We start from the raw sequence: 22878 nt of genomic DNA on the forward strand, positions 1-22878 counted from the left end.
TGGTTGATGCAATACGGGCTAACATCAGCACTCAGATTGCCTTTGTCCTAGGTATTTCAATGAAGCAGCTCTTCTAGAAGCAGAAAAAGCCTCTGAAGTGCCACCTTGGAAGAACAGCAGGTCCCTTGGAATGTTTTTCTTCTCTTCTCCCTCTTCCTCCTGTTCCCCAAAGCACTTCCAAGTATTGCTTTTAGGGCCAAAGCACTTGCTGCACAATAATGTAGCCAGACACATCTTTAAACTCTTTCTTTTTGTCTTTATAGAGGTTAGTTGGAGTGAACTTTTTTTGTTTTCTGGTGTTTTTAAAACTTCTCCCTGTGGAGCCTAACTGTATGGGCACTGGCTAAGGTTGAAAAAGTTATCCTGAGTCTATCACTATGTATTTCATCTCTTTGCCACTGAAATTCAGTCTTTGTATCTCTTGCTGAGGCCTGAGAGAGTTGTAGTCATTGTGTCTCTTCAGGATGCGTGCAGCTCGCACGTACAGCTCTCCATGGCTGGCAAATGGCATTCCATAACCAAACGCCTCCGTCTCAAAGACACTGGCAGCACAATCGTGCTAGATACTTACTTATATCAGATATTCTCTAGCAAATTAGACCCACTTTTGACAGCATGGTGCCTAGATTTTGGAGCCTATAAAGTTGAAAGAGAAAAAATTCATCTGCTGATTGGTTAAATAAATGTATGCATTTACTGAAATATGCATGAAATGGAAAAAGCTGGTAAAACAATATTTCTTATACATGCATGCAATTTGGTTTACAAGTCCTCTAGGCTTTTGAAATCCCAGTGTGATGCAGAACTGTGGGTTGAAAACATGAAACAGTATTGCAGAATTATCAAGAGGAGATAGAGCTGGAATGAGGACAGCTGCTTCTTTAAGCAGCTGTGAAGGAATGGGAGGCAGTATCAGGTGAGGATAATAAACAACTTGGTTCTTTTTCCTAAAAACTGCAAATATTTCATTGTCATCACAAGGCACTGACACTCATATTCTGTTAAGGTGAGTGGCACAGTTTTATGTGCTATTTTTCAGCTAGCAAATACCACTGCATCAGCTTGTGTTTGTTTTCTTGTAGTCACAGTGGTTGGAAAGCTAATTTTGTAATAAATGAAAGCAAATTTCTGGAACATAATTTGCTGTTCTCTGGAATAGCTGGAGTTTCATTTTATCGTCCTAAAGAAGCTCAGGAGAGTTCAACTAGATTCTAAGTTACAACTGACCTAAAAATGTGATGTCATCTGTCATATATTAAAGTGTGTTAAATATTATGTGAATCATCAAGAACCACAGTGGCTCTGGTTCTAAGTTTGGATTTCAGTGGCTGCAAAAATAAGAGTAAACTAAGGCCTTGAAACTATACTAAGACCTTGATATATTTTCAGGGTACATTGAAAGGGAAGAGGAGAAGAAAGAAAGAAATGCATTAGTTGATTACAGAATGAACAGGAACGAGCAATACAATATGTTTTTCCTTGGTGAATTTCTTGTAGAGAAAAGGGAGGTTTTATTTGATAAGGCTATGGCGAGATTTAATCTGTAAAAAGCATCTCTTAATTCTAGCTACTCATTTTCACACGGGGGTGAGACAGAGAAAGGCAAACAGGCCAGTTTAGGAGAAGATAAAGGACCTCAGTTTGTTTAGTCTAGCAAAATAAGGACAAATATAGTTAGTGAAGAGAGGATACAACCACTGCCAGTAAATACAACAGGAAAGGAAGAGAATACTTAAGCTAAAGGACAACAGAGTAAAAATAGGTAAGAACTAGTCAAGAATAAATTTATGCTGGAAATGAGAAGGTTTCCAAGCCATAGAGAAATGAGAATCCGGAACAGCGTTCCTATAAGGGTAATAGGGCAAAATCTCTAACTAATTTTAAATAGGAACTGGGTCTATTTGTAGAAAAGGTACCTGAGACACCCAGGCAATGTGCCTGATTGCCCAAGAGGTAGTCTCTGCTCTCACATTTTTATTTTCAGCCCCTCCTTTTGGATGCAGAATGAAAAAATCTCAGAAGGTACATAGGTCAGAAATACACCTTGCGATGTCACCACCATACAATTACAGGGCAGTATGCATACATCACTTGCACATCTGTCAGTGTTCTTTAAGCACGGTCTTTGGCAAGCTCAGAGGGCTGAAGCCATTTTTCTGCATTTTCAGTGCACTGAGTGTTAGTTCAGATGTGGCATCAATAGCCTCTCCTTTCTGGATGTTCTCATTCAAACTAAGCAAAACCAAATCTCCGGCAAGTGAAAAAAGTTGCTGGTTTCCCTCCATGCTGTATTTTGTCCCAAAAGAGAGGAATCAGGAATGCACTCCCACAGTAGGAAGGATAAAGGGACGAACCTTTATCACTTTGAAAAATGACCTTGCTGAGTTCCTCCAGGACAGCATTGTTTTACACCTATCAGTTGGAAAGATTAAGTTGCTAATGCATGTTTATAGCAGCAGAAGCTATCCTCCCTAGCGTGCCTGGGCAGCAACAAGAGAGAGGAAGCAAAATATATAATTTAATGGGAAGTAGTGAATCTGAAGGGCAAAAGAGTTGACTAGGAATGAGGCCTGCCAAACGTTTGCTACATCTGACTATTGAGGAAAACTCCCTCTTGCGTTTTTCTGCTACTAATGTGATTTCTCAGGCATCAGCTCCAGTGAGATCACAAGCCTGAGCAAGGTACCACTCTCAGCGGGATTAAGTCACAGTCTCCAAACATTCAGAAGTCATGAGTCAGGCCTCATTTCTCTCTGCAAGGCCTGAGATTTGTTAAGTACGTGTGTGTCTAATCTGATAAAACTTTAAATGCTAGTTTGCCACTTTTGCATGAAAGAACAGAATAGATTAGGCTATGTCTAATTCTTAGCATGAAATTCTGACAGTGCTGCAGACAGTGGGAGTTCTGCTAGTGACTTCAATAGACCAGATGCCTCCCTTGCTTTCCTCTTGGTGACTCTTGCTACTGGTGAATAAAAGCCTAGTTTACGAATTATAAAGGAAAAATAATTCTCTTCCTTTGTTAATTGAAGAAAGTGGTGACTAAAGGGCTACATTTAGGACATTTGAAATAAATTGTTGCTTTATGCAAAACATAAAAAAAGAACTTTGCAGTTTTCCCAGACATTATTAAAATTAAATTCAATTACCTAAGACATCATTTGTTAGATCTTATGGAGGCAGGATACATTCAGACCTTATGACAGACAAGCAAACTAGCAATCCTGGAGATGTTTCTTTGATAAATATGATAACATTTTGATTTATATGTCTAGTGGACTACCTCACTATGTAATTCTTTGGCCAGCAGGCTACCTATCCCCTTAAGGCTTTGGCAATTAATTCAAGCTCGCCAAAAGCCCTAGATCTTTCCTGCAGTGAAGCATCATGGTAACATGAACATCCACATCCCAAAAGAAGAGTTTCTCCACTGCTTTGTCAGTGCTGCAGAGGAACCACTAACAAAGAAATATCCTGATGCAGTAGGTTCTTGAGAGACCCATCTTTGAAAAGGGTTGGAGACTACAAGCTGGAGATAGTGATCAAGGTGAAGAGGTTTTTTTTAAGTAGCTGATCACTATTGGCCCATGGTGGTAGGGAGTGTGTGTCCCTTTCTCAGTGTTCCTGAAGGTCTGCATAAGTAAGAGGAAGACATGGTCTTTTGAGTGACTGGCTCAAGTGTCAGATACTAATATTTTTAGTTCAGAGGGACAATCACTTCTACAGGGCACAAGGACTGTAATGGGTTGATTTTGGTACTTGTTCAGTTCCATACATTCCTTATGATCTGGAGATGGAAAACCAATGACAGAAAAGAAACAGCTTTTGAAGCTGATGCCAAGGTGTGAGCTCTTGAGGTATATGGTCTTCCTTTGAGCCACCAGGGCATTACAGAGTTCAGGGACAAAGTCACATAGGAATGGTGTCTGTGATGCAAAGTTAAACATTATGGCTCTGGCAAAGCATGTCTGAAAGACCAATATCTGTCACTGTAAGGATTTCTGAAGTTTCAGAGGAAGGCGAGGGAATGCAGCAGATTTGCACTAAGTGCCAGTAAGATGAGGTGAAGTTCTGGCCACCTCTCTCACCATGAATTTGGGTCACAGTCTGAAAGATGGAAAGGGTTGGTGAGTCCAGTGTTACTGCACTATCAGAGGCTAATGGATCAGATCGTTTCCATATAAGTGCTTGTACTGCAGTTAAAAGCAATAGTAGCCTTAAGTAGGACAAAGACATCCTCCCAAGCCAAGAAGAGAAACAAGAAGTTGATTTAGTGCTGGGACAGGATCAAATGGCACCTTTGAGTCTCTCGCTCTCTGGCTCAGGATGATATAGGCCGGAATAGTGGCTTCTGCTAGCAAAAGCTAAAGCTGAAAGCTCCTTGTACAGATCCTGCTACCTCTGTGATGTTGAGAGGTTTGAAGATACTCTTGAGCTTTGGAGATCGGCTTGTTGTTGCAAAAAAAGCAGAAGTAGCAGAGAAGAGTGGGAGGGGAAGTTCATCCTAAGTGCGAAGCATGGTCCAAATGGGTTGCAGGAAAACACACTAGTAGCTGCCCGAGCAAAACTGAGGAATGGAGAGTTTGCACTATATCTTGTCTGTTTTCAGGGCATAAAGAGGATATAGCACCAATGGCACTTCCATACAGATACTGTTAAGACAAAAAATCTGAGCTTGGCATATGGTATACCTATGCATCTACAATAATGTGCACATTGACAATGTCTCAAAGACTAATCCAGGTTTTTGACTTGCTACTTTAAGCTGCGATTGAAATCAGTTGTTTTCATAGCTTTGATTTAAACATATGTAGCTAAAGTGTATAACTGGCTTCAAAAATTTTGATCTATAGCTGCCACTTGAACATTTCTTTTAAGATAAAACAATTGCTGTTCTCTGTTTAAGCAAGTTGTGCCATTACTGGAGATGTCCTTCCTTAGTTATTATTGACATGCAGACAGAGGGACAAGAACCATGACAAACATTTTCTAAAAATTATTACTCATACGTAATTCTGTATTTAATTCTGATACAATATTTTAAAAATTAAAAAAAAATATGGTCACTAACAGTGGCTTACTTAGAATTATCTGCCTAACTGCTGCAAACTACTTTATATTAACAAACTCTCCTGTGAGTCTTTTCATAGATAGACCTGATATAAAAGATCCTTCCAAACCTTGCAAGGCAGGAATAGATCAGTCCAAACATCAAAACTGTGATCTAGATTTTCAGAAGTGTTGGTGTGCTGACTCCATTTATCCAGTAGTCTGCTGCCAAGCTAAAGTGTCTACATATTTTCAAGATGCGCTTTCCACTTTGACCCAAATGTCTACATACCATTAATCAGCTGCTGCATCCCACCCTAAAGCAAGCTTTCTATCCAGTTTCGATGCAAAGCTTTGATGCAATGTTTCAATGCAAGCCCGTACTCTGTCCAAGCACCATGTGGTCCTTCAGGATGAAATGTGCCATCTAATTGTCAGTAGATCAGCAGATTATCAGTCTGCTCTCACATCCATGCTAACCATTCAGGTCATTTTCCCAGACCACTCTTGCTTTTATTCACCCAGCTGGCAAACAAGGAGGGGTGCAGTGCACACAGAGACAAAAGAAAGAAAGAGCATGAACAATAACTGGCAGAACTGCTTCGCACTTGGTACATTGATGTGGTCATAAATAACCTGAAATCAGGCTAGTCCAAAAGAATGACAGATTTTTTTCCTTGCAAACATCCGGATGGAGCAGGGCAAGGGGGTGCTGTGCCTGGTGCCAGACCAGGCCGCTTTGGCTTGTGGAGCTGGTGGAGGCTTTTGTGCGAGGTTGCTGTTGCCACCCAAAAGCATGCCCAGCCACTGCACACATGCAGGCCGGCTGTGTCCCCTCTTCCTGCTGGCGGTTTGACAGCTGAAGGGATGGAGCCACCGCCTGAGGTGCTCCTGTATTTCTACAGGGTGCCGGTAGAGGGCAAAGAGGACTGTGGGCCTGGGAGAAACCAGGCAAGTTGCCCTGCAGAGCAGAAACATTTCACGAGAGAGGGGAAAAAATGCGAAAATGAGGGGGAGTTTGGGAAAAAAGAGCTGTCCCAGGACCACTTCCGTAATGCTTTCTCCTGCCTTTACCCACAAGTTTCCACATGTCGCCAGGAAGTGCCCCAGTGCCTGGGCTCAAGCGTTGTTGGTGGATCATGGCGGGCCATCGCAGTATCATGAGCTACCTGCAAGGATTTAAGGACCCAAGGCGGGGTCTGAGTCTTGTCCGTGCTTGGTGGGCCCAGGCGGACATGGCCCCTGCCTGCCTGAGGTGCTCTCGGGCAGGGGCTGCCTGCGAAGGGCACTCGCTGGGCTGCTGCCTCTGCTGGAGGCAGTGGTGGTCCCATGCACCGGCCCAAGCCTCACCTCTTCATCAGCTTCCCATCTGCTTTTCCTGAACTGGCTGCTTAAAATGGGCTACAAGCAGGGCTCTTCCATCACTTTTTTGGTAGTTTGTGGCAGCTGAATACAATACTCCTTTTTTTTTTTTTAATGGGAAGACTTAAAGGCAAGAGTAAAAAAGCTTTTTGGCTCTAGTCTGGGCAAATGTAATTTGCTGTAATATAAATAATCTTTAAAGGCATTGTAATCCAAGTAACCCAAGAAATTAAGACTCAGGAATGTAGAAGCTATTTGACTGCTGATCTTAGATTTAACTCTTTTCCCTGAGCTGAATAAAAGATAATTTAAGTCAGTAAGTATTTCAGGTTGTCTCTAATATACCTTGGTAAAGTAATTTTTTCTCTCTTTTCATTGCAATTTGGACTCACATGTCTGGCTGCTTTATCAGTTCTAAGATGCAGAAAAGCTTCTATTATATACAAGCAAAACCTAGGTCTCTGAGACCTGAGATCTCTGTTTATTCTTCTACTCCAGAAACAGAAATAGCTTAACATTTTGTTAAATTGTAGGAGGCTGTCTCAGGAGCTGATGTAAAACCTTTCACACAAAAATTCAGGGGTAAAATTGGATGTGAATTGGAAATAAGCTTCTTGTTCCATTTCCTGAGAAAACTGTTTTTATAAAACTTCCCAATAGTCAGAGGTTTTGCCAGTTCTCTCACCCACAAAGAGAATGAGATTCATTTGAGAAGCCAGTGGCTGTGTTTTAGCTGTGGCTGTACAAGGCATCCATGCTCCTCGAGAAGGCAGAGCCTTCTGCAAGGTTTCTTTCCTCTCTTTCAGCTCCTTTTATTAAACAGTGGGGTAAATGAGCAGGGGCCTGCTACATGGCAGCAAAAGGCTACCAAATTCAGAATCCAGAGGACTATAATCTAGAGATAAATTTCATAACTGGTACATAAAAGCCAATGTATAGTACAGCCACTTCAAGTCACTAAAATACATAGAAAATACATAGGTTGAGAAGCAGTGGAAGGTGACTAAGGAGTGGGAGGAAGAGTTAGACGGGGAAGACATTGCTCAAGGAGAAGCTGCTTGAAAAGAGAAAAATCTGTTTCTCTCCAAGAAGAAAAGCAGCTGGAATACACTGCCTCAGCATAGCACAAACTTTTACCTCAACGCTATCATATCCAAACACCCAGCAGTGGAAAGGAGAGCCAGACAAGAACCAGAAAATCCCATACATCATCATTTTCCAATGGCCTCAACAACAAAGGAAGCTCAGGAACAAGACTTGTAATCATATGAAGTTTCCTCATCTTTTTATTACTTGTGAGATTTCTTTTTCTTTTTTTTTTTTAAGTTAGCACATTTGAACCACGTTAGGGCAGCCAGGTAATCCTAGTTAGTAGAAGAGAGTATTTTACTTGCACATGAAATACTGCATCTGATTTCTAGCAAACACTCAGTATACTGTGTAACCCCAATTATGCAATATAGTAATTAATATTACAAAGAGATAAAAGTATATCAGCCCTCTTAGAAATGGATGCAAAACACAGAAATGATGGATATGTAAAATTGAAAGGGGCCTCAAGAGTTTACTGAATCTGTCCTGCTGTTTTGGGGCTCAGTAAATACAGCAAGACCATCCCTGACAGATGCTTGCCTGAACTGCTCACAGATCCTCCAGTAATTTGAATTCTACATCTAGAAAAATTTATTTATAAATTTTTCTCTTACAGTTAGAGAGCATTTTGTAGTACCCAGCCTCTCTTTGTTGCAATGTGAACTGATTTCCTTTTTGATCTTCCCTAGGGTCTAGAAGAAACAACGTAGCTCCCCCTTAGCATGCTTCAGCAGTCTTTTGTCTGTCAGAAAACTTATGTATACTGACAATATTTCTCTTTGCTAGTCTAAAAAAACGCTGAAAAACAGGGTTTATTTGATAGTTTTCTCAAAGCACATGCTTTCTTAAAACACTGTTCTTGTTGTCACATGAACTTCTCTCAGTTCATCTACACCTCCCTTAAAATGTGGTGGTCTGAACCCATAGCAGGTCCTCCCTGTCCTAGAAAGTGGAACAGTTACCTCCCCGTCCCTTCATGTGCCTTTTTTGCTTATGCATCCCAGGATAATCCTCATACTTACTGCAAGCCATCACACTTGGCTAGTGTGGGAGCTCATATCCCCAGATCTCTCCTGCAGTAGTACTTCCTAGCCAGTTATTCTTTTATTTGATTTTAATTATCTTTAAAGACTTTGAGATGACTTGTCTGAGGTGGAAGGATGAAGGATGGGATTTTAAGGATTCCTGATCTGGGTTCTATAATGATTCATGCTGTTTTTTTCTAATGAATTCTGTTTTTAGTTTCTTCCTATTGTGCTGCCCAGAGGCCTCCACACCCAAGATAGCCAAAAATTAAAGTTACGATGAGAACAGGAACTAATTATTTCTGCTTGCTAATGAGAATAGAAAATTATCATGAAATTAAACTTCAGAGAGTTGCATATTACACATGAGAATAATTAAGCTATCTGAAAAAGATCTGCCAAGGGAGGTGGTGGAAACATCAGTAGGAGATGTCTTCAAGGCTAAGGCTAGCTGGCAACTCATTGTCGGCCCACAGTTGTACAGGACCACATCCTGAAAAGAATCATAAGTTAGGGAGAAAAGAGGTTTGCCCATGTGCTCTGGCCCTCCAGAGCTACAAGCGATCTCGAATGGGTGAGAGAAAATTCAACGCGAGGTAGGGACCTTACTGAGGAGACCTGCCTGGGTTCTGGTCTGACCCCAGGGGAACCTGTACCCCTGCCTCCCCTGTGAGAAGGTGGGTTAATGAAGAAGCAGCAACAAGCCATGAGACTCCTGATAGTTTGGTGTGGGGAGCAATGAGGAACAAGGTTATCACCTTGGTAATTCTCAGCTGCCCTCCGGGGGGGGGGGGGGGGGCGGGGGGGCGGGGGGGTTCTTCTCCACAACTAAGGATTGCTCACTCTTATGAAGAATACACACATCAGCTTTTATTTAAAGCTTGTGCAGTGCAGACCTTCAGTACAAAGGTGTAGGTTTAGCTCCATTTTACCCTTGAAGAACACAGTGCTGATTCAGTGGGAGAAAGTGAACGCCTTGCGCTACTGTCTGCTCCTTATGGGTGGATGCTGATTTTTGCTTCCCCAAAATCCTTCCCTGCCAGCTAGCATATGGCAGCACAAGCTCTGCCCTCCTCCCTTACAGAGTAGTTCTTAGGGAACATGCAATATCCTAGAGCCACAGTGCAGTGATGTCTGAAGATATGGCCCTCAGCTCCACTGCTTCCAGAAAGACAAAGCTTCCTAGAGCTGTTATATTCACCCTAACTCCTGTTCTTCCTCTTCTCCCTTCAAGCACCGACCAGGCCTAAACGTAAGTCAAAGAAAAGGTTTATTTAGCAGGACAGGTAGGTCTCTGGTAGGCATATAAAAACTGAATATGAAAAACAACCTTCTTCATCTGCAGTTAACAAGGCTTCTTCAAGTACCCCTCATGTAGAATACCTACAGGGTGCAGATGCCCATAGGCAGCTCTGGAGTGAGGGGGATCCTGAGGTCACCCCACAATTCCCCTCCCTCCCAGAGGTCTACATGACCATCTAGCCCTGCTTCTAGGTCCCAGGGTTAGGTTTTTGTGTACAAATACAAATGACTGATGATGCTAGATGTTCCCTATGCTAAAAGATGATGCCTCTTCCTCAGTTCGTGGCTAGCCAGCCAAGAAGTATGCAGACTGTGCAAATGCCATCGATACCTCTTCCTGCAGCCTGATCCCCTAGCTATTTTGGGTCTACTCTTCCGTATCTGTAGTCGGTCTACCGGCCCCATTTGGAATGTGCTGCATATGCTCTCTCGCATGACAGTACACTCAAGTTAAACTGTGGTGGAAGATATCAGCTACAGCCATGCTATAAGCCCATGCTATCACACGTTACTAGCTTTCCGTAGACTCCTCAGTAACACAAATGACAAATCTAGTGAGGAGAGGTCCTGCTTGGATGGTGGTGCAAGGGCAGGCTCCTGCTCTTTCTCTCCCTGCCAGGGTCCTCTGTCAGCTGCATTTATGTGCTATGAATTACATAAGCAGTTCCTGACATTGATCTATGACATTTCTGCAGTCACAATCACTTTAACATTTATTCGGGAATAAATGTAATTGGAAAAGTAGCACGTATGGATTTCACTGCTGTTTAAAAAAATCCTACCGTGGGAGTTTTCTGTAGCCTAAAGACTCGATGTGTAGGCTGTCTGGATTATATTGGTTGCCATCTGGCTCTCAGTCCTACTCTTTGTTTTCAGTCTCTAGGCCATTATGTCTTTAGTAAATAATCAAACATATTTTGTTCTATTCAGTTTCTTTTCTTCTGTTGAATTGTTGATTAGGAGCCAAAGTTTTATTTAAACAGGTGATAACTTTGCTGCTTACTGGGTGCTGTTGGAACATAGTTTTAGGTCACATCTCCATGACAAATGCAGTCATGTCAAGCAATCTGAACACACAGCAACAAAGTATAGTGTTTCTAAGGTTTGGAGGTGTTCTGGAGAGCTCTAGAGAACAGAGAGCTCTGCACGAGCCGTGCGCAGGCTCCCCAGTCAGAGGGCTGAAGCGGTTGGGACAACTGCTGTCTCAAAGAGGGGCTGGGGAGTTTAGGTGTAGTGGGGAAAGGGACCTGGGGTGGGAAGAAGGGGGGATATGGTCCTGAAGAGGGTGCAACTACAACAACTCACAGTAGGCATAACCTTTTCAAAGACTGTTTTGAATCCCAGCATCATTACAAGTCTCTACAAGGCTTCAGACAGGCTTCCCTAGTTCCCCCCATGGCCTGTTGGGGTCCCCGTAGCGAAGCCCTGTCCTTGCTCATGTTGAACCACTTCACTGCAAGATCAAATCCACAGCGGATATAAACAGCGCATGGCTGAAAATGTGCAAAAGCGTGAACGTTCACCTTGAACCAGGCCATGAGCACTCAGCTAGGTGCTGTGGCTGCTCGGTCGCTAACCGCCTCCTTCAGCTGAGGCAGTAGGGGCCAGGCTGGCGCTGGAGAGCAGGGGAAGTGATATCTGTCCTGCGTTTGTCCACCTGAAATGCCAAGTGGCCATCGTGGTGTCCTGGCTGCCGGCAGCTGTGACATGCCTAGGGGGCCACAGGAATCGCCACCGGACAGATGCAACACAGCAGAGGAAAGGGAAAATTAAGGCACATAAGCAAGGAGAAAAGCAGCGGGAGCCAGAAGAGCCAGACAAAAGGGGTGGAAGTTGGATTCTTCCGTAAAAATGAGTTGGGCGACTGCTGTATAGGTCCGAGTAGAATAGTGTTTGAAATCAGTCATTGCTCTCCTCATCCTGAATCTTGTTGTTGTTGCTTTAAAGAACGGTCATTTTACAGTAAATAAACTGTGATAACCCCAAAACCTTTTCCTCCCTCTCTGTGCCAGAAGAAGCTAAGTTTATCCCAAGCATTTCCAAAACCATTTGCATTTGAAGACACAGTAACATATGGGGTCAGAAGCTTATAAATAAAAGCCAGTTTAAGCTTCAATCCATTTCCACCTTATTTTTTATTTTTAATTGCATACTCTGAAAGAAAAAGCCTCTCTCAAGCCTACGCATTTTAACAGGCTGCCAGTTCTTTCCTGCAGCTTTTGCAGCTTTCAACTATTCATGCCCCCAAAACTTTATCCTTTTTAGTTACTGATAAACATTGCAGAATTAAACTCCCTCAGAAAAGTCAACGCCATTTGGCCAGACAACATCTTCAGAAGACTGCTATAAATTATTTATCAGAAAACTTACATCCTGGTGTTTTGGATCGAATTTCCCCACAGATAATGGGTGCCTCAACTACTATAGTTTTGGGTCTCTGATTTCTTCCTGTAATTGATGCAAATTGTGTCTCTCGCCCTAAAACAAACAAACAAACAAAAAAACAGTTCCCAGTTCAGCAAGAACCCCCCACACTTACTTTATTTTTGCTTGGATGACATGTGGTGGGGTTGTCAGAGTGATACTAGACGTCAGACTCTCTCCTCAGTTTAAGCTGTTATAAAAGAGTGAAGAACTTGCACCACCAAACTTTAGAGAACTTTGAGCTTGAAGTTTAAATATAGGTATTCATGCTATCTTCTTGCCTTTAGCTGATTCCTATCGTACATCTCGGATTCTAGTTTGATATTTTAAAATTAAAGACACAGGAGCCTCACTTTCTGAAGAAACAGCACAGAGGAAAAAGAATCTTACAACCTGCATCTTCTTCCTTGTGCAGAAGTCCTCCTTATAAGTCTTTCTCATTTCGAGTTAAGTCACCGATTTTCTATCATTTATTAAAAATTGACAGTCAAAGAAGGCAGCATCCCCCCCTCGAATGTCTGAGGCATACTGCTTATTTCTGCTTTTAAATTCATTTCCCATTCTAATCAGCAATTAAAATACAGACCAATTAGCTGACTATTTTTCCTTCCTTTCCAGCCGTGCCAGAGATGGAGTTGGCAAAAGTCCCAGGCTGAGAGGAATAGAAAATATCAAAAGAGTTTGCCTGTGCCTCAAGTCTTGATTTGCTCCTTTACTTTGCACTAACCGCCAATGTACAACAGATAAGCAGCAAAGATGAAGCTTGCCAGAGAGGGACAGCACAGCTTTATGAAAAAATGTTTATCCTCTAGCTTGTGACTTCTATTTCAACCTGACTATAGATTTACTTCACATTTGTGGACACAGACATTTTTAAGCTGTGCCCAGCAGCTAGGATTGTGAAGGAATGGTTGCTTCTCTGCACCCAGTTTATGTTGACCAGTGTAAGCAGGAGCCAACCCACAAATAAGCACACAAGAGGAATTTTGTCTCTGATCTTAATGACATTAGGAATTAATTATGATACTTCCTTATACACCCAGAAACTTAACTAGATAAACAAATATGTGATCAACAACTGCCCTAAGCTGTAAGTCCACAGAAAGTACAAAGCTGTTGACAGGCCTCAAGCAGGATCTTTTCTACTCAGAGTAGGACTATGTTCATTCATAATTCTTCTTACAATTAAAAAGTATACCATGGTGCCACCCACTACTCTTGTATTTAGAGAAGATGACAAATGAGCAGAAATACTTGTTTTTTTCTTGAATACATAATGCGTAGAACTAACTTGAAAACGCAAGTTTTTCTGTTTAGGATATTTGAGAAGGTATCCAAAAGAATTTTCTTAAAGTTTAATGTTGAAAATTAAAAAAAAAAGTAAATGGGAAAAAGGTTAACTTTAACTTCAGATATCTTTTATTTTAGTGCCCCCCCAATTCAGAATACATATTTTCAGATTTTTTGTTTCACTTTCTCTGTCATTCACAGTTCTATGCAAACAAGGAGAAAAGGGGGGAAACATCATATTTTCCACAGCTTCCTCCATTAAGAAAACTCTGCAGCCAGCAAAATATGACAAGTGAGTTGTCATCATCTTTCTATTCTTCTTTATGAGCAGCAAGGAGAGACAGTAGGGAGGTAACTTCTGGTTACCCCACAAAAAGAAATTCTAAAACCAAGAAACAAATTGTTTTATTTGCAATTGTTTTGGTTCAACTTGTAAATTCAAAGTGATTTTTTAAATAGTCCCATCAGAATATTTCTCATATATCAAAACTGGCTGTTTTTCCAACAGCTATTCTGGCCACAGTCTCTATCTGGAAACTTGGACATCAGAGAAGCGCTCTAACTGGAATATGTTAGCTGCCTTTCAAAGACACTTTTTGCGGGATAATGCCTCTAGCCTCCCATGCCACCTCAACTCTCCTTTTTCAGATTATCCCCTCTGATTTGAAATGGCAGATTTCTTTGGGCAGTGAGCCCAGTCTTTGTAAACATTCCTTTCTGGACCTCTGTGCTCACACCAGTCCCAGTGCTGCTCCCTACATTAGGATGGCTGCATAAGCCAAGATAATCACTGCATGACTTTGTTTTCATTCCGTGTCATAGAACACCTGCTTATGACACCTGTCTGTGTTCCCATGAAACATCAAAAAAAAAAAAAAAAGAAAAAAGAAAAAAAAAATCAACCTCCATGCTTTCTTCAGGGAACCCATCAGTTCGATTTCCCTGGGAGCCAGGGCAGAACTCAAGGCAAGGGTGGTGTGCAGCGGTGCAGGAGCACAGCCCTTTCACCTGGGACTGTACCTGCGTGTGAGTCAGAAGAAATCTCATGAGCTGCCTCATGAAAGAAGGCGCCTGCCAACATGAAAGTGAAAAGTAATCGCTAAGCAAGCCCTTTAAATTCACCGAGCTGCGTAAGAGCTATAGGTGCTAAATACCTCCAAGCAGAGAGGCAAACACCACAAAAGCCTGCCAGGAAAAGGCACGGCCGAGCGCTGGCTAGCCATGCCATGGCGAGGTGTGAATCCTCCCAGCCACCTGCATGGTCGCAGCCCGGGCAGCGAGGGCAAGCCTCGCTCTGACAGCTCCAGAGCCAGCCTGGTGGGAGGCATGGGGACACCAGCCCTAGCAGAAGCTGCAGCTGAGCCCCCCTGCCTGCTGCAGCCCCCCTTCCTCCACTTATCTCCACTCTGCTCTCTTTTTCCCCACCCTGGGGAGGGACAACAAGTAATAGGGTTCTCCCTTCCTAGGGTGGGGAAAGAGTGTAGCAGAAAGTTTGCGCTGATGCTACCTTCCCACCCAACCCTCCTGGCTGGGATTTGGGGCAGCAAACAGCCCTGGGTGAGCTGGGGAGTCCATGGGGCCATGCGATCTGACAGAGCCAGGGCTGCCCAGGGGCGTGCGCGCAGACCAGCTGCGCAGCCCTGGGCAGGCTTTGCAGCCTTGGGCAGGCTGTGGCTGCGTGCGCTAAAGGCAGGGCTGGGTATGCTTCCACCCACCACTCCCTCCTGTTCCTCGGGCATAGAGTCAGAAGAAAACCACAACCCGCAATAGCGCTATGAAGCCAGGCGTGGTATGCGGATAAGGAAGCTGTAGTCTGTGTGCAGTGCAGGAACTCCCTGTGTGTTTTAAGGAGACAAAAGAGGCCAAAGTCTAATGAACACTGTACTCAGCCCAACATTTTATTCCTTGGTATTACAGTATTAGCTATCTTACGAGTGCGAAGTTGAGGCAAACCGTGCTGAAATGCACAATGTACAAGCCATGAATTTAAAACAAAAACAATGAAAAAGTCCTCCTTCCTGTTCTAACCATAGAGCAAAGTCCTCCACCCCGCTGGCAGAGCCTCACATAAGAGTTATTTTGCTGCTTCTTTAGGATACACATCTAACTACAGAAAAACGCACTGAAGAGACTCAGTCTCTTCATTTTTCTGTCTAAAACCATCCTGAACAGCACCTTAGCCTCCTATTTCACTATTTTCATCTACCAGAATTGAAACTTTGTGTTCTACATTCCCATGAGCTGCAGGTTGCTAGTATCATGTAGCTCTTTGTAACATGTGGTGCAACAATAAGTGTTCTGTGAAAAGACTTCAGTTTTCGTAAAGGTTGGCTGGTCTGTGATTTTATCTGTTAGGCTATTGTGTTCAGAGAGGAACACACAGCCAGGCATGGACCATAAGAACAGATGCTTAACAGATACAGGTTTATCCTGTTTTTCTACTTCTTACTACCATACCGCTCAAAATTACTAAGTCTCTAGTGAAATACTGAGGGCAATAGGTGAACAGTAGTCTGTGGGGTCTAACCTGCTGGGAGCTGATAGAAACGTTATCAGGTGCTTACCAGACTCAGCATTACATCTTGCTCTTGGCTCTGTCAGAGGGTCAGAGGAGGACCTCCCTCTCCTTGGGCTGGTTCGGCATCAGTCACCAGTCCGGCACCTCTTCCTCCTCCACTACTCTGTCCAGGTGACTTCTTGTGCAGCTTGGCTACATTAACCTTACTCAAATCATGATAGCATTCCCTCTCCCTCCTGTGCCTGCCCAGGTCCCCACTTTCCTAGCTCACACGTCAATGACTTCCCCTAGTTGCCAAAAATCTCTTCTCCCTCAGGATGAGGTTGTCCTCATTTCTACAGATGCCTATCATGGGTATCACTCAGTCACATTTTGCTACTCATTAAGGCAGGCAGTTACCTATTTCACAAGGTATTTTAAGGAAATAGTTGGAGATGAAAGAGACTGTAAATGCTGCTAGACCACCTGATATAGTTACACTGTTGCTAGAAGTCTTGTGAAAAATTCATTAACACCTACTCAGATATTTGAGTGTCTCTGGCATTCAGACAGCAACCTTAAAAGCACATTTTATTTTATTGTAGTACTAATCGGTTCTAACACTTCCTGTCTCAGTGCATTCTTTTAATACCCCCCCCAAACTACAACCCCTAGAATAAACTTTCGTTCCTCTTTCAACAGCTGTCCCTAATCCTTGTTGCATAATTCACTATGCTGTAGCCAACTGAAGACCAGATGCTACTGAACTGAAGTCACTGATATTCCATATCGGTGCGGGCATCTGCTTGCATAAAACAACATGCTTTCAGTTCCTTACCTTCAAGCTCTTCAGAACAGAATCAGTGTCATCTGTGAGGTGAATTACAAGTATAGGGAGTTGTAAAAAGAAATATCATTTCTTGATTGTCAATGTCCTCATGACAGACAGGATAAATTGTAATTTTTTATTGCAAAATATTAAAATAAATTACATTTTACAAAGACTTAGCAAATATTTACATACAGTGTGACTCCACTGACAATCAGCAACAAAGAACAAACAGACAGGCATATTATGGAGTGATAGAGTCAGGGTTGTACAAACTTCAAAAGCCATATGAAAGACAAGCAAAGTTTTTAAAAGGTAAATGTATCACAAGTGGAACGAAGCCCACGAGGCACAAAAGTCACAAGTCTACAACAGAGTTCTTAGGTTTCTGTTTAAGTCAACAGACTTGTATATTGCTTTTTGCTCTCCTTATCAGCAAAGCTTGTCTGTCTTTACCTGTGCTCTCCCAGATCAACTGGAGAAAAGATATCTCAACATATACAACTGTGTCACCTTGGACGTGTTATCAGTCTATCATTTTATTTCTGCATGTTTTGTGACATCCATTGCCAGCAACAGATTCACAAATCACTAGCGGAGAAAAACATAAAACAACACTTCTTGTATTTCCTCAGTGATTTCGTACCAGTGTATCAGGTGTGTTAAGACTGCCTGCCATGAGATATGTATCTGCTACTGATGCCCTTCTGGTTACCCTAAAACAGGTTTCAATAGCACAAGACACAAAAGCAAGAAGTGTCACAATGATGTCATGAAGGATAGGGCCACCTAATTTATACCATTTAATTGTAAAAGGGCCTTTGTAGGAACACATTTTTAAAAAAAATTTCAAGATTTTTTTTTGAATTATTGGCTCATCTTGGCAAAATTAAGTTAATATTGTGCAAGTGGACCTATGCTTAATATAATGGCCTAGAAGTGACTAGAAATCAATTTATTTGCATACAATAGCTAGAAAGAAGAATTTTCACTTTTATTCCATCCCTTCTTCATACATCCTTATAGGCTTGCTTTTAAAAAGAAAACAAAAAAACCTCCCTTCTCTCTCTTCCCAGCAAGAGATGTTTCACCTATAAAAATTAATTACATAGAATTAAAAGTTATTCACATTGCTGTTTAGCCAAATGAAATCTTAAATGGCATCCAAAGAAAATGTTTCCACATTGCCCAAATAACTGAAATAATTATGTGACCTTACCAAACAGCATTGGGGAATTCCCCCAAATTAACCACAAGTACTTCTAAGGCTGAATAGCTTAAAACCCAGTCTGGACACTCTTCTAACTCACTACATGTAAATCTGAAGGCAGAAAGAGAGTATTAATTTAGGTTCCCCAGGCAGCTGGCAGCTTCTTTTCTCAAGACGTGGAAGACAAGCAGGCAAAAAGCTGTCTTGCTTAGCACTTCAGCAGTTCAGAGATGGCACCGTAATTCTAAAAACCCTGGGAAATGGTTCGACTTTTTGTAGAGAGCCAGTATGAAAGCTGTGTGCCAACTAAACTCCTCCAAAATACAGAGAACAAGCATGGCTTAACTTGAACATAGCACTTGTGCTGGCCCCTGTGCAAAGAGGTGAATTTTTTCCCCCAGTGTTAAAATTGCATTAAGGCACATGGTGGGTTGTCTTGAAAACAGTTTTGTGAGGTGTAATCATGTTTCCCCCCAAAAGTGGGAATTTTGTACTTTGTTTTAATAAATTTAAACCACTACTTTAAATCCCATGATGCTTGTTATGCAGACTTATAGTCTATGCTGACTGCACTGGGAAAGGCCAAAGAGCCTCATCTAACTTGATAATATGAAACAGATCCCATCCGTCCTCAGCTCTGCCATACAAGTGCACTCCACTATGGAGAGTCTGGGTTCCAGTGTTCAACATCCCCTCCCAATCAAAAAGCCCAGCCAAGTGTCTGGGTTGTATTATTTCTGTATTAAAGAAGATGCCTTTTTGTTAAAAAAAAAAAAAAAAAAAAGATGATGATGAAGATCACACTCTGGCTATGCTTTTCCCAGCTGGCAAGCCTTTTCCGTCCTCACCATCCTGTAGCTTACTAACTGTTGCTAAAACTTTGATCTTTGCATCAATAATGGAAGACAAGTTGGAGGACAACAGAAGCTGTATGGAGTGCTTTTTCATTGTCTTGTAAGCTAATATACTTTTTTTTTTTTTTTTTTTTTTTTAAGAGAAGGTTAGACTTGCTACACAAGCATCCTTTATATCAGGTACATTGTCTTGCTTTACCATTTCCTACAGCTATAAGGTAGAGTTGTCACCCACAACCCTTCATATACAACAAAATAGTTGAAGGGCTGGGAGTCCTTTTAAAATAATGGGGGGGAAATCTAACAGAATTAAATCAGAACCTTCTCAATAGGGCCTCTCCCTCTTTCCTGTCAGCTGGAACTCAAATTAATCCAGCCACCCCCACTCCAAATGGCAATAGTGTAATGCCACTGGACTTCAGATTAGAATCTCCTTTCAGCAATATTATCAAATATGAATTAACTACTGCATCCAGTGATGTTGATTCCACATTTCTGCCAGTGTTACAGAGTTGGCCCTCGCCTTGTGTTAACTTTCAGTTTGAACATCTCATATATGTGGAAGCTTCTAAAAAGAAATTTAAATAAAGACATTCCCTTGTTTCACAGTAGGTGACTTCAAAACTTCTTGTCAACAGGATATCCAGCCAGAGAGCTGGGCTCCCTTGTGGCCTCTTCCTCACATGGAAAGAGAGGCCAACAATTCAAGCAGCAGTCAGTATTTGCAGTTATTAGAAAATTTAGTAATTCAAGATTAGCATTGCAAGATTTCATAAACCCTTCTTACAAAGCTAATGAGTCTGCCAGCACTACACTGAAAATGAGACAACTTTAACTGTTCACTGAACTTTGGAAACTTTAGGGTATACTGGAATGACTTAAGTACTGTAAAACTAAACAAAACAACAGAACTTGCCATGTTAAAGTTCAAAGGTCTTGACAATTTTCTGTTCCAAGAATATCTGATACCACTGAAATCAGTACCTTTTGCCAGCATGTGATCAAGAGCCTCATTTGAAAGAGTTGTCGGGATTAATGCACAGGTATAGAAAAAAGGAAGAAAAATAAAACCCATGCTATAATTTTTTTTTGTAGGCAAAATGATTTGGGCTTAAATGTCATTAAATGATATACTTCCTTATATCAATGAGAAGCCCATCTCCAAGTCAAGTGATAATACTTTGTAGAGCTCAGAGCTGAAGTCTGCTTAAAAAAAGTGCCTTATGGTCTTAAGTCACAAAACCACATCTCAGTTTTATACAAGATCTGACATTACCCAGCCTTCTTGAAGGTGGTACAGAATAACCATTGTGTACCCACACAAGTCAGGCTTAAAAAAAAAAAAAAAAAAAAAAAAAACAAACAAACAAAGTATAACCAACTGTTTCAGAAATCATCTCATTCAAGTCTAGTCTGAAGTACCAAGGCAGGGAGGAACAGCAAACAACAATACTGACAAACACACTGCACAGAGCAGCAGTGCTAAAGGTCCCTTCTGACAGGCTTCAGGGCATTTGGAGAGTATCTGCTCCTCCAAAGCTGATTTTTCTCAGAAGAACAGAGTCACTAAAGCTTCACCTGTACACAGATACTGTATAAGGTCCATTCAAGTATTTCCTCTAGGAAATGGACAGTGGAAGGACACTTTCAACATTAAAAAAAAAAAAAAAAGTTGCAACCTGCTTGTGCTCGTATATGCTTTGATCAATAGTTCTTCCAGTCACCTTCCCCCTAACAGTTCTGGGGCTGATAGGCAGTTTAGCAGCCCGATAGGTGAGCTTCATTCCAGATGAGTTGTTCTTTGTTAGAGGGCTCCTTCTCAATCCATTCCTTTGGAATTTTTAATTTTAATATTTTATTCACAAAAATATTATTTACTATCTTTTGACCAATACTGATTTATTCTAGGCAGATATTTTAGAAGCTTCCTCCCCAGTCTGCCAATGCACCTCAGCTCAGATCTGTGTGTCCTGGTATTCCATCTCAAGTTTCTCCTTAGAACAACTAGCAGTTGTACCATTTTTTTGTGGTAGCAACTTAACAATGGACAGCTAAAAAACCTCACACTCCTTTTTTCCATCTGTCATCAAAGCAGAATTCAAATCCAGGTTTTCAGAGGTGAAGGGCTAGTGGAGTAACCGGACACATTTGATGCCCAAAACAGTCTGTACGCAACAGTATAGTTTCACTCCCAAACTAATTTCTCCATGAAATGCACAAATGCAGAGCAGGTCCAGTGTAATAACTAGTCTTTTCTTTTCTAGTTTGTTGAAGAACTATAAAATACCAGGAAGGAGAAGGACTCCAAATTCAACTGTTATTTTAAAAGCTTTCTTAAAAAACAGAAAAGCAAATCAGATGGGCTCAGAAACCAACTTAGGATGGCAAAAAGACACTGGAGTTTATTAGTTTGGGGCTTGCTTTTGTTTTCAGAGAGATAGAAGAAACTGCAGAGACATGCTCTTCTCCTTGCTCCATTAATTTGTTCAATATGCACTGACCATTTTCAGAAAACCGTCAAACGTGCTTCACGTTGCAGCCTTCACATTGCTTACTGTATTATATTCATTCATCAGTTGTTCATAAGGCACAGAAAGTTCCAGCTCATTGTTAGTAAAGGTAGAGTCATCAGAAGATGGGAATTTTACCAGTTTTTTTGCAGTTTCAGGTTCCTCTACAAGATTATCATCCATGGAGGATTTTGAAGTTTCCTCATCATCTGTGAGATCCTCCTCTTCATCATCATCTTCATTTACAAATGTTATGTTGGCATTCTCAAAGATTAGGGGTCGATAGTCTCTCGAGTCCCACACTTCCCCTTCTTCTTCACTGATCCTGTCTAGCTGGTTTACAAACATTGTTCCTTCTAGAGAGCTGTCTCCAACACGTTTATCATGCAGATGTCTCAGCACATGACCATTCTGAATGTCTAGGGAAGCCTCATCATACTCAAATGACTTGGTCTTTGTGTAAGTCACCTGAGCATCTTTACTGGCATTCTGCATATTTTGCTTGGCATTTTCTACTTTAATCATTTTGTCATTATTTGTCTTCAGGGCCTTCTTCCCAATCTGCTTAATAAGATCATTGTAGGTCTCTTCCTTCTTTGAAAGGAAGCTGAAAATGTTCACATCCTTTGAGGTACCCATTTGAAGGGGTTTTTTAGACCGAGGATGATTGTCAAATGATTCTTTTCTTTTTTTCCTCCGCTTCTTGATTGCTTTGTGGACTTCCACAAACATACTAACCTTCCAGTTGACAAAGAGTGAAAGCCAGGCCAGGCCCAGATAGATCCATAACTCCACAAAGTATCTGTAAAGGGCATGATAATCTGCATCTGGATTTACACCTACAAAGAATTCAAAACAAGAACATTATTCAAAGAGGACTCACAGCTGAAAAGCCTTCAAAGTTATTACCCAGAGAAGTACTCCCTCCCACATTAACAGAGCCTTATTGTTTGGACACTGCTCTGAGAAGTGGTAAGTGGGGACCTGAAACCTCCTGACAGAAGCAGTTGATCCCAGGTCTTCTACTTCTTGCCTGTTTGTGTTCTAACCACTGGACTACAACATAAAATGGCAGCATGTTTGTCCTCCCCTTGTAAGCTCTAAAGTGAACTTCGTTCTCTTTGAAAAATACAAGCACTCTCCCTGCCCCTAACTTTCCCTTGAGAGAGGGTTCAGCCAGATAGCCCTTGCAATTGGAATTATCTCCAAAGCCCTGAACAAGGCAGATTTTAGAGAAAAACAGGATTTAGAAGGGAGAACTACTATGTTCAGCATTTCCTGTAGGCTAGTTCTAGCTGCACAGAGAGCACCACTCCATCTAATGTTCCCTGCTCAGCGTACAGGATCCCATTCCAAGGTGCTTAACTATTAGGGTGGATAGGAAAGTTCCTTGCCTTAAACAGGGACCTGATGCACCTGAGAGTGTTATGAACT

At 41.8% G+C, this 22878-nt stretch overlaps 1 protein-coding gene across 2 annotated transcripts in view; it reads right to left on the reverse strand.

Annotated features, from left to right (window-relative positions):
- Positions 1-16992: 16992 nt before the first annotated feature.
- Positions 16993-22878, reverse strand: part of KCNK5 (potassium two pore domain channel subfamily K member 5) — a 38773-nt gene continuing 32887 nt past the window's right edge. For both annotated transcript variants that reach the window (XM_026122991.2, XM_026122992.2), the window contains exon 5: positions 16993-22283. In XM_026122991.2, coding sequence (XP_025978776.1) covers positions 21463-22283 — 821 coding nt within the window. In that variant the 3' untranslated portion in view covers positions 16993-21462. The remainder of the gene's footprint in view (positions 22284-22878) is intronic.

Source organism: Dromaius novaehollandiae, chromosome 3, assembly GCF_036370855.1.
Source record: "Dromaius novaehollandiae isolate bDroNov1 chromosome 3, bDroNov1.hap1, whole genome shotgun sequence".
NCBI classification, from domain to species: Eukaryota; Metazoa; Chordata; class Aves; order Casuariiformes; family Dromaiidae; genus Dromaius; species Dromaius novaehollandiae.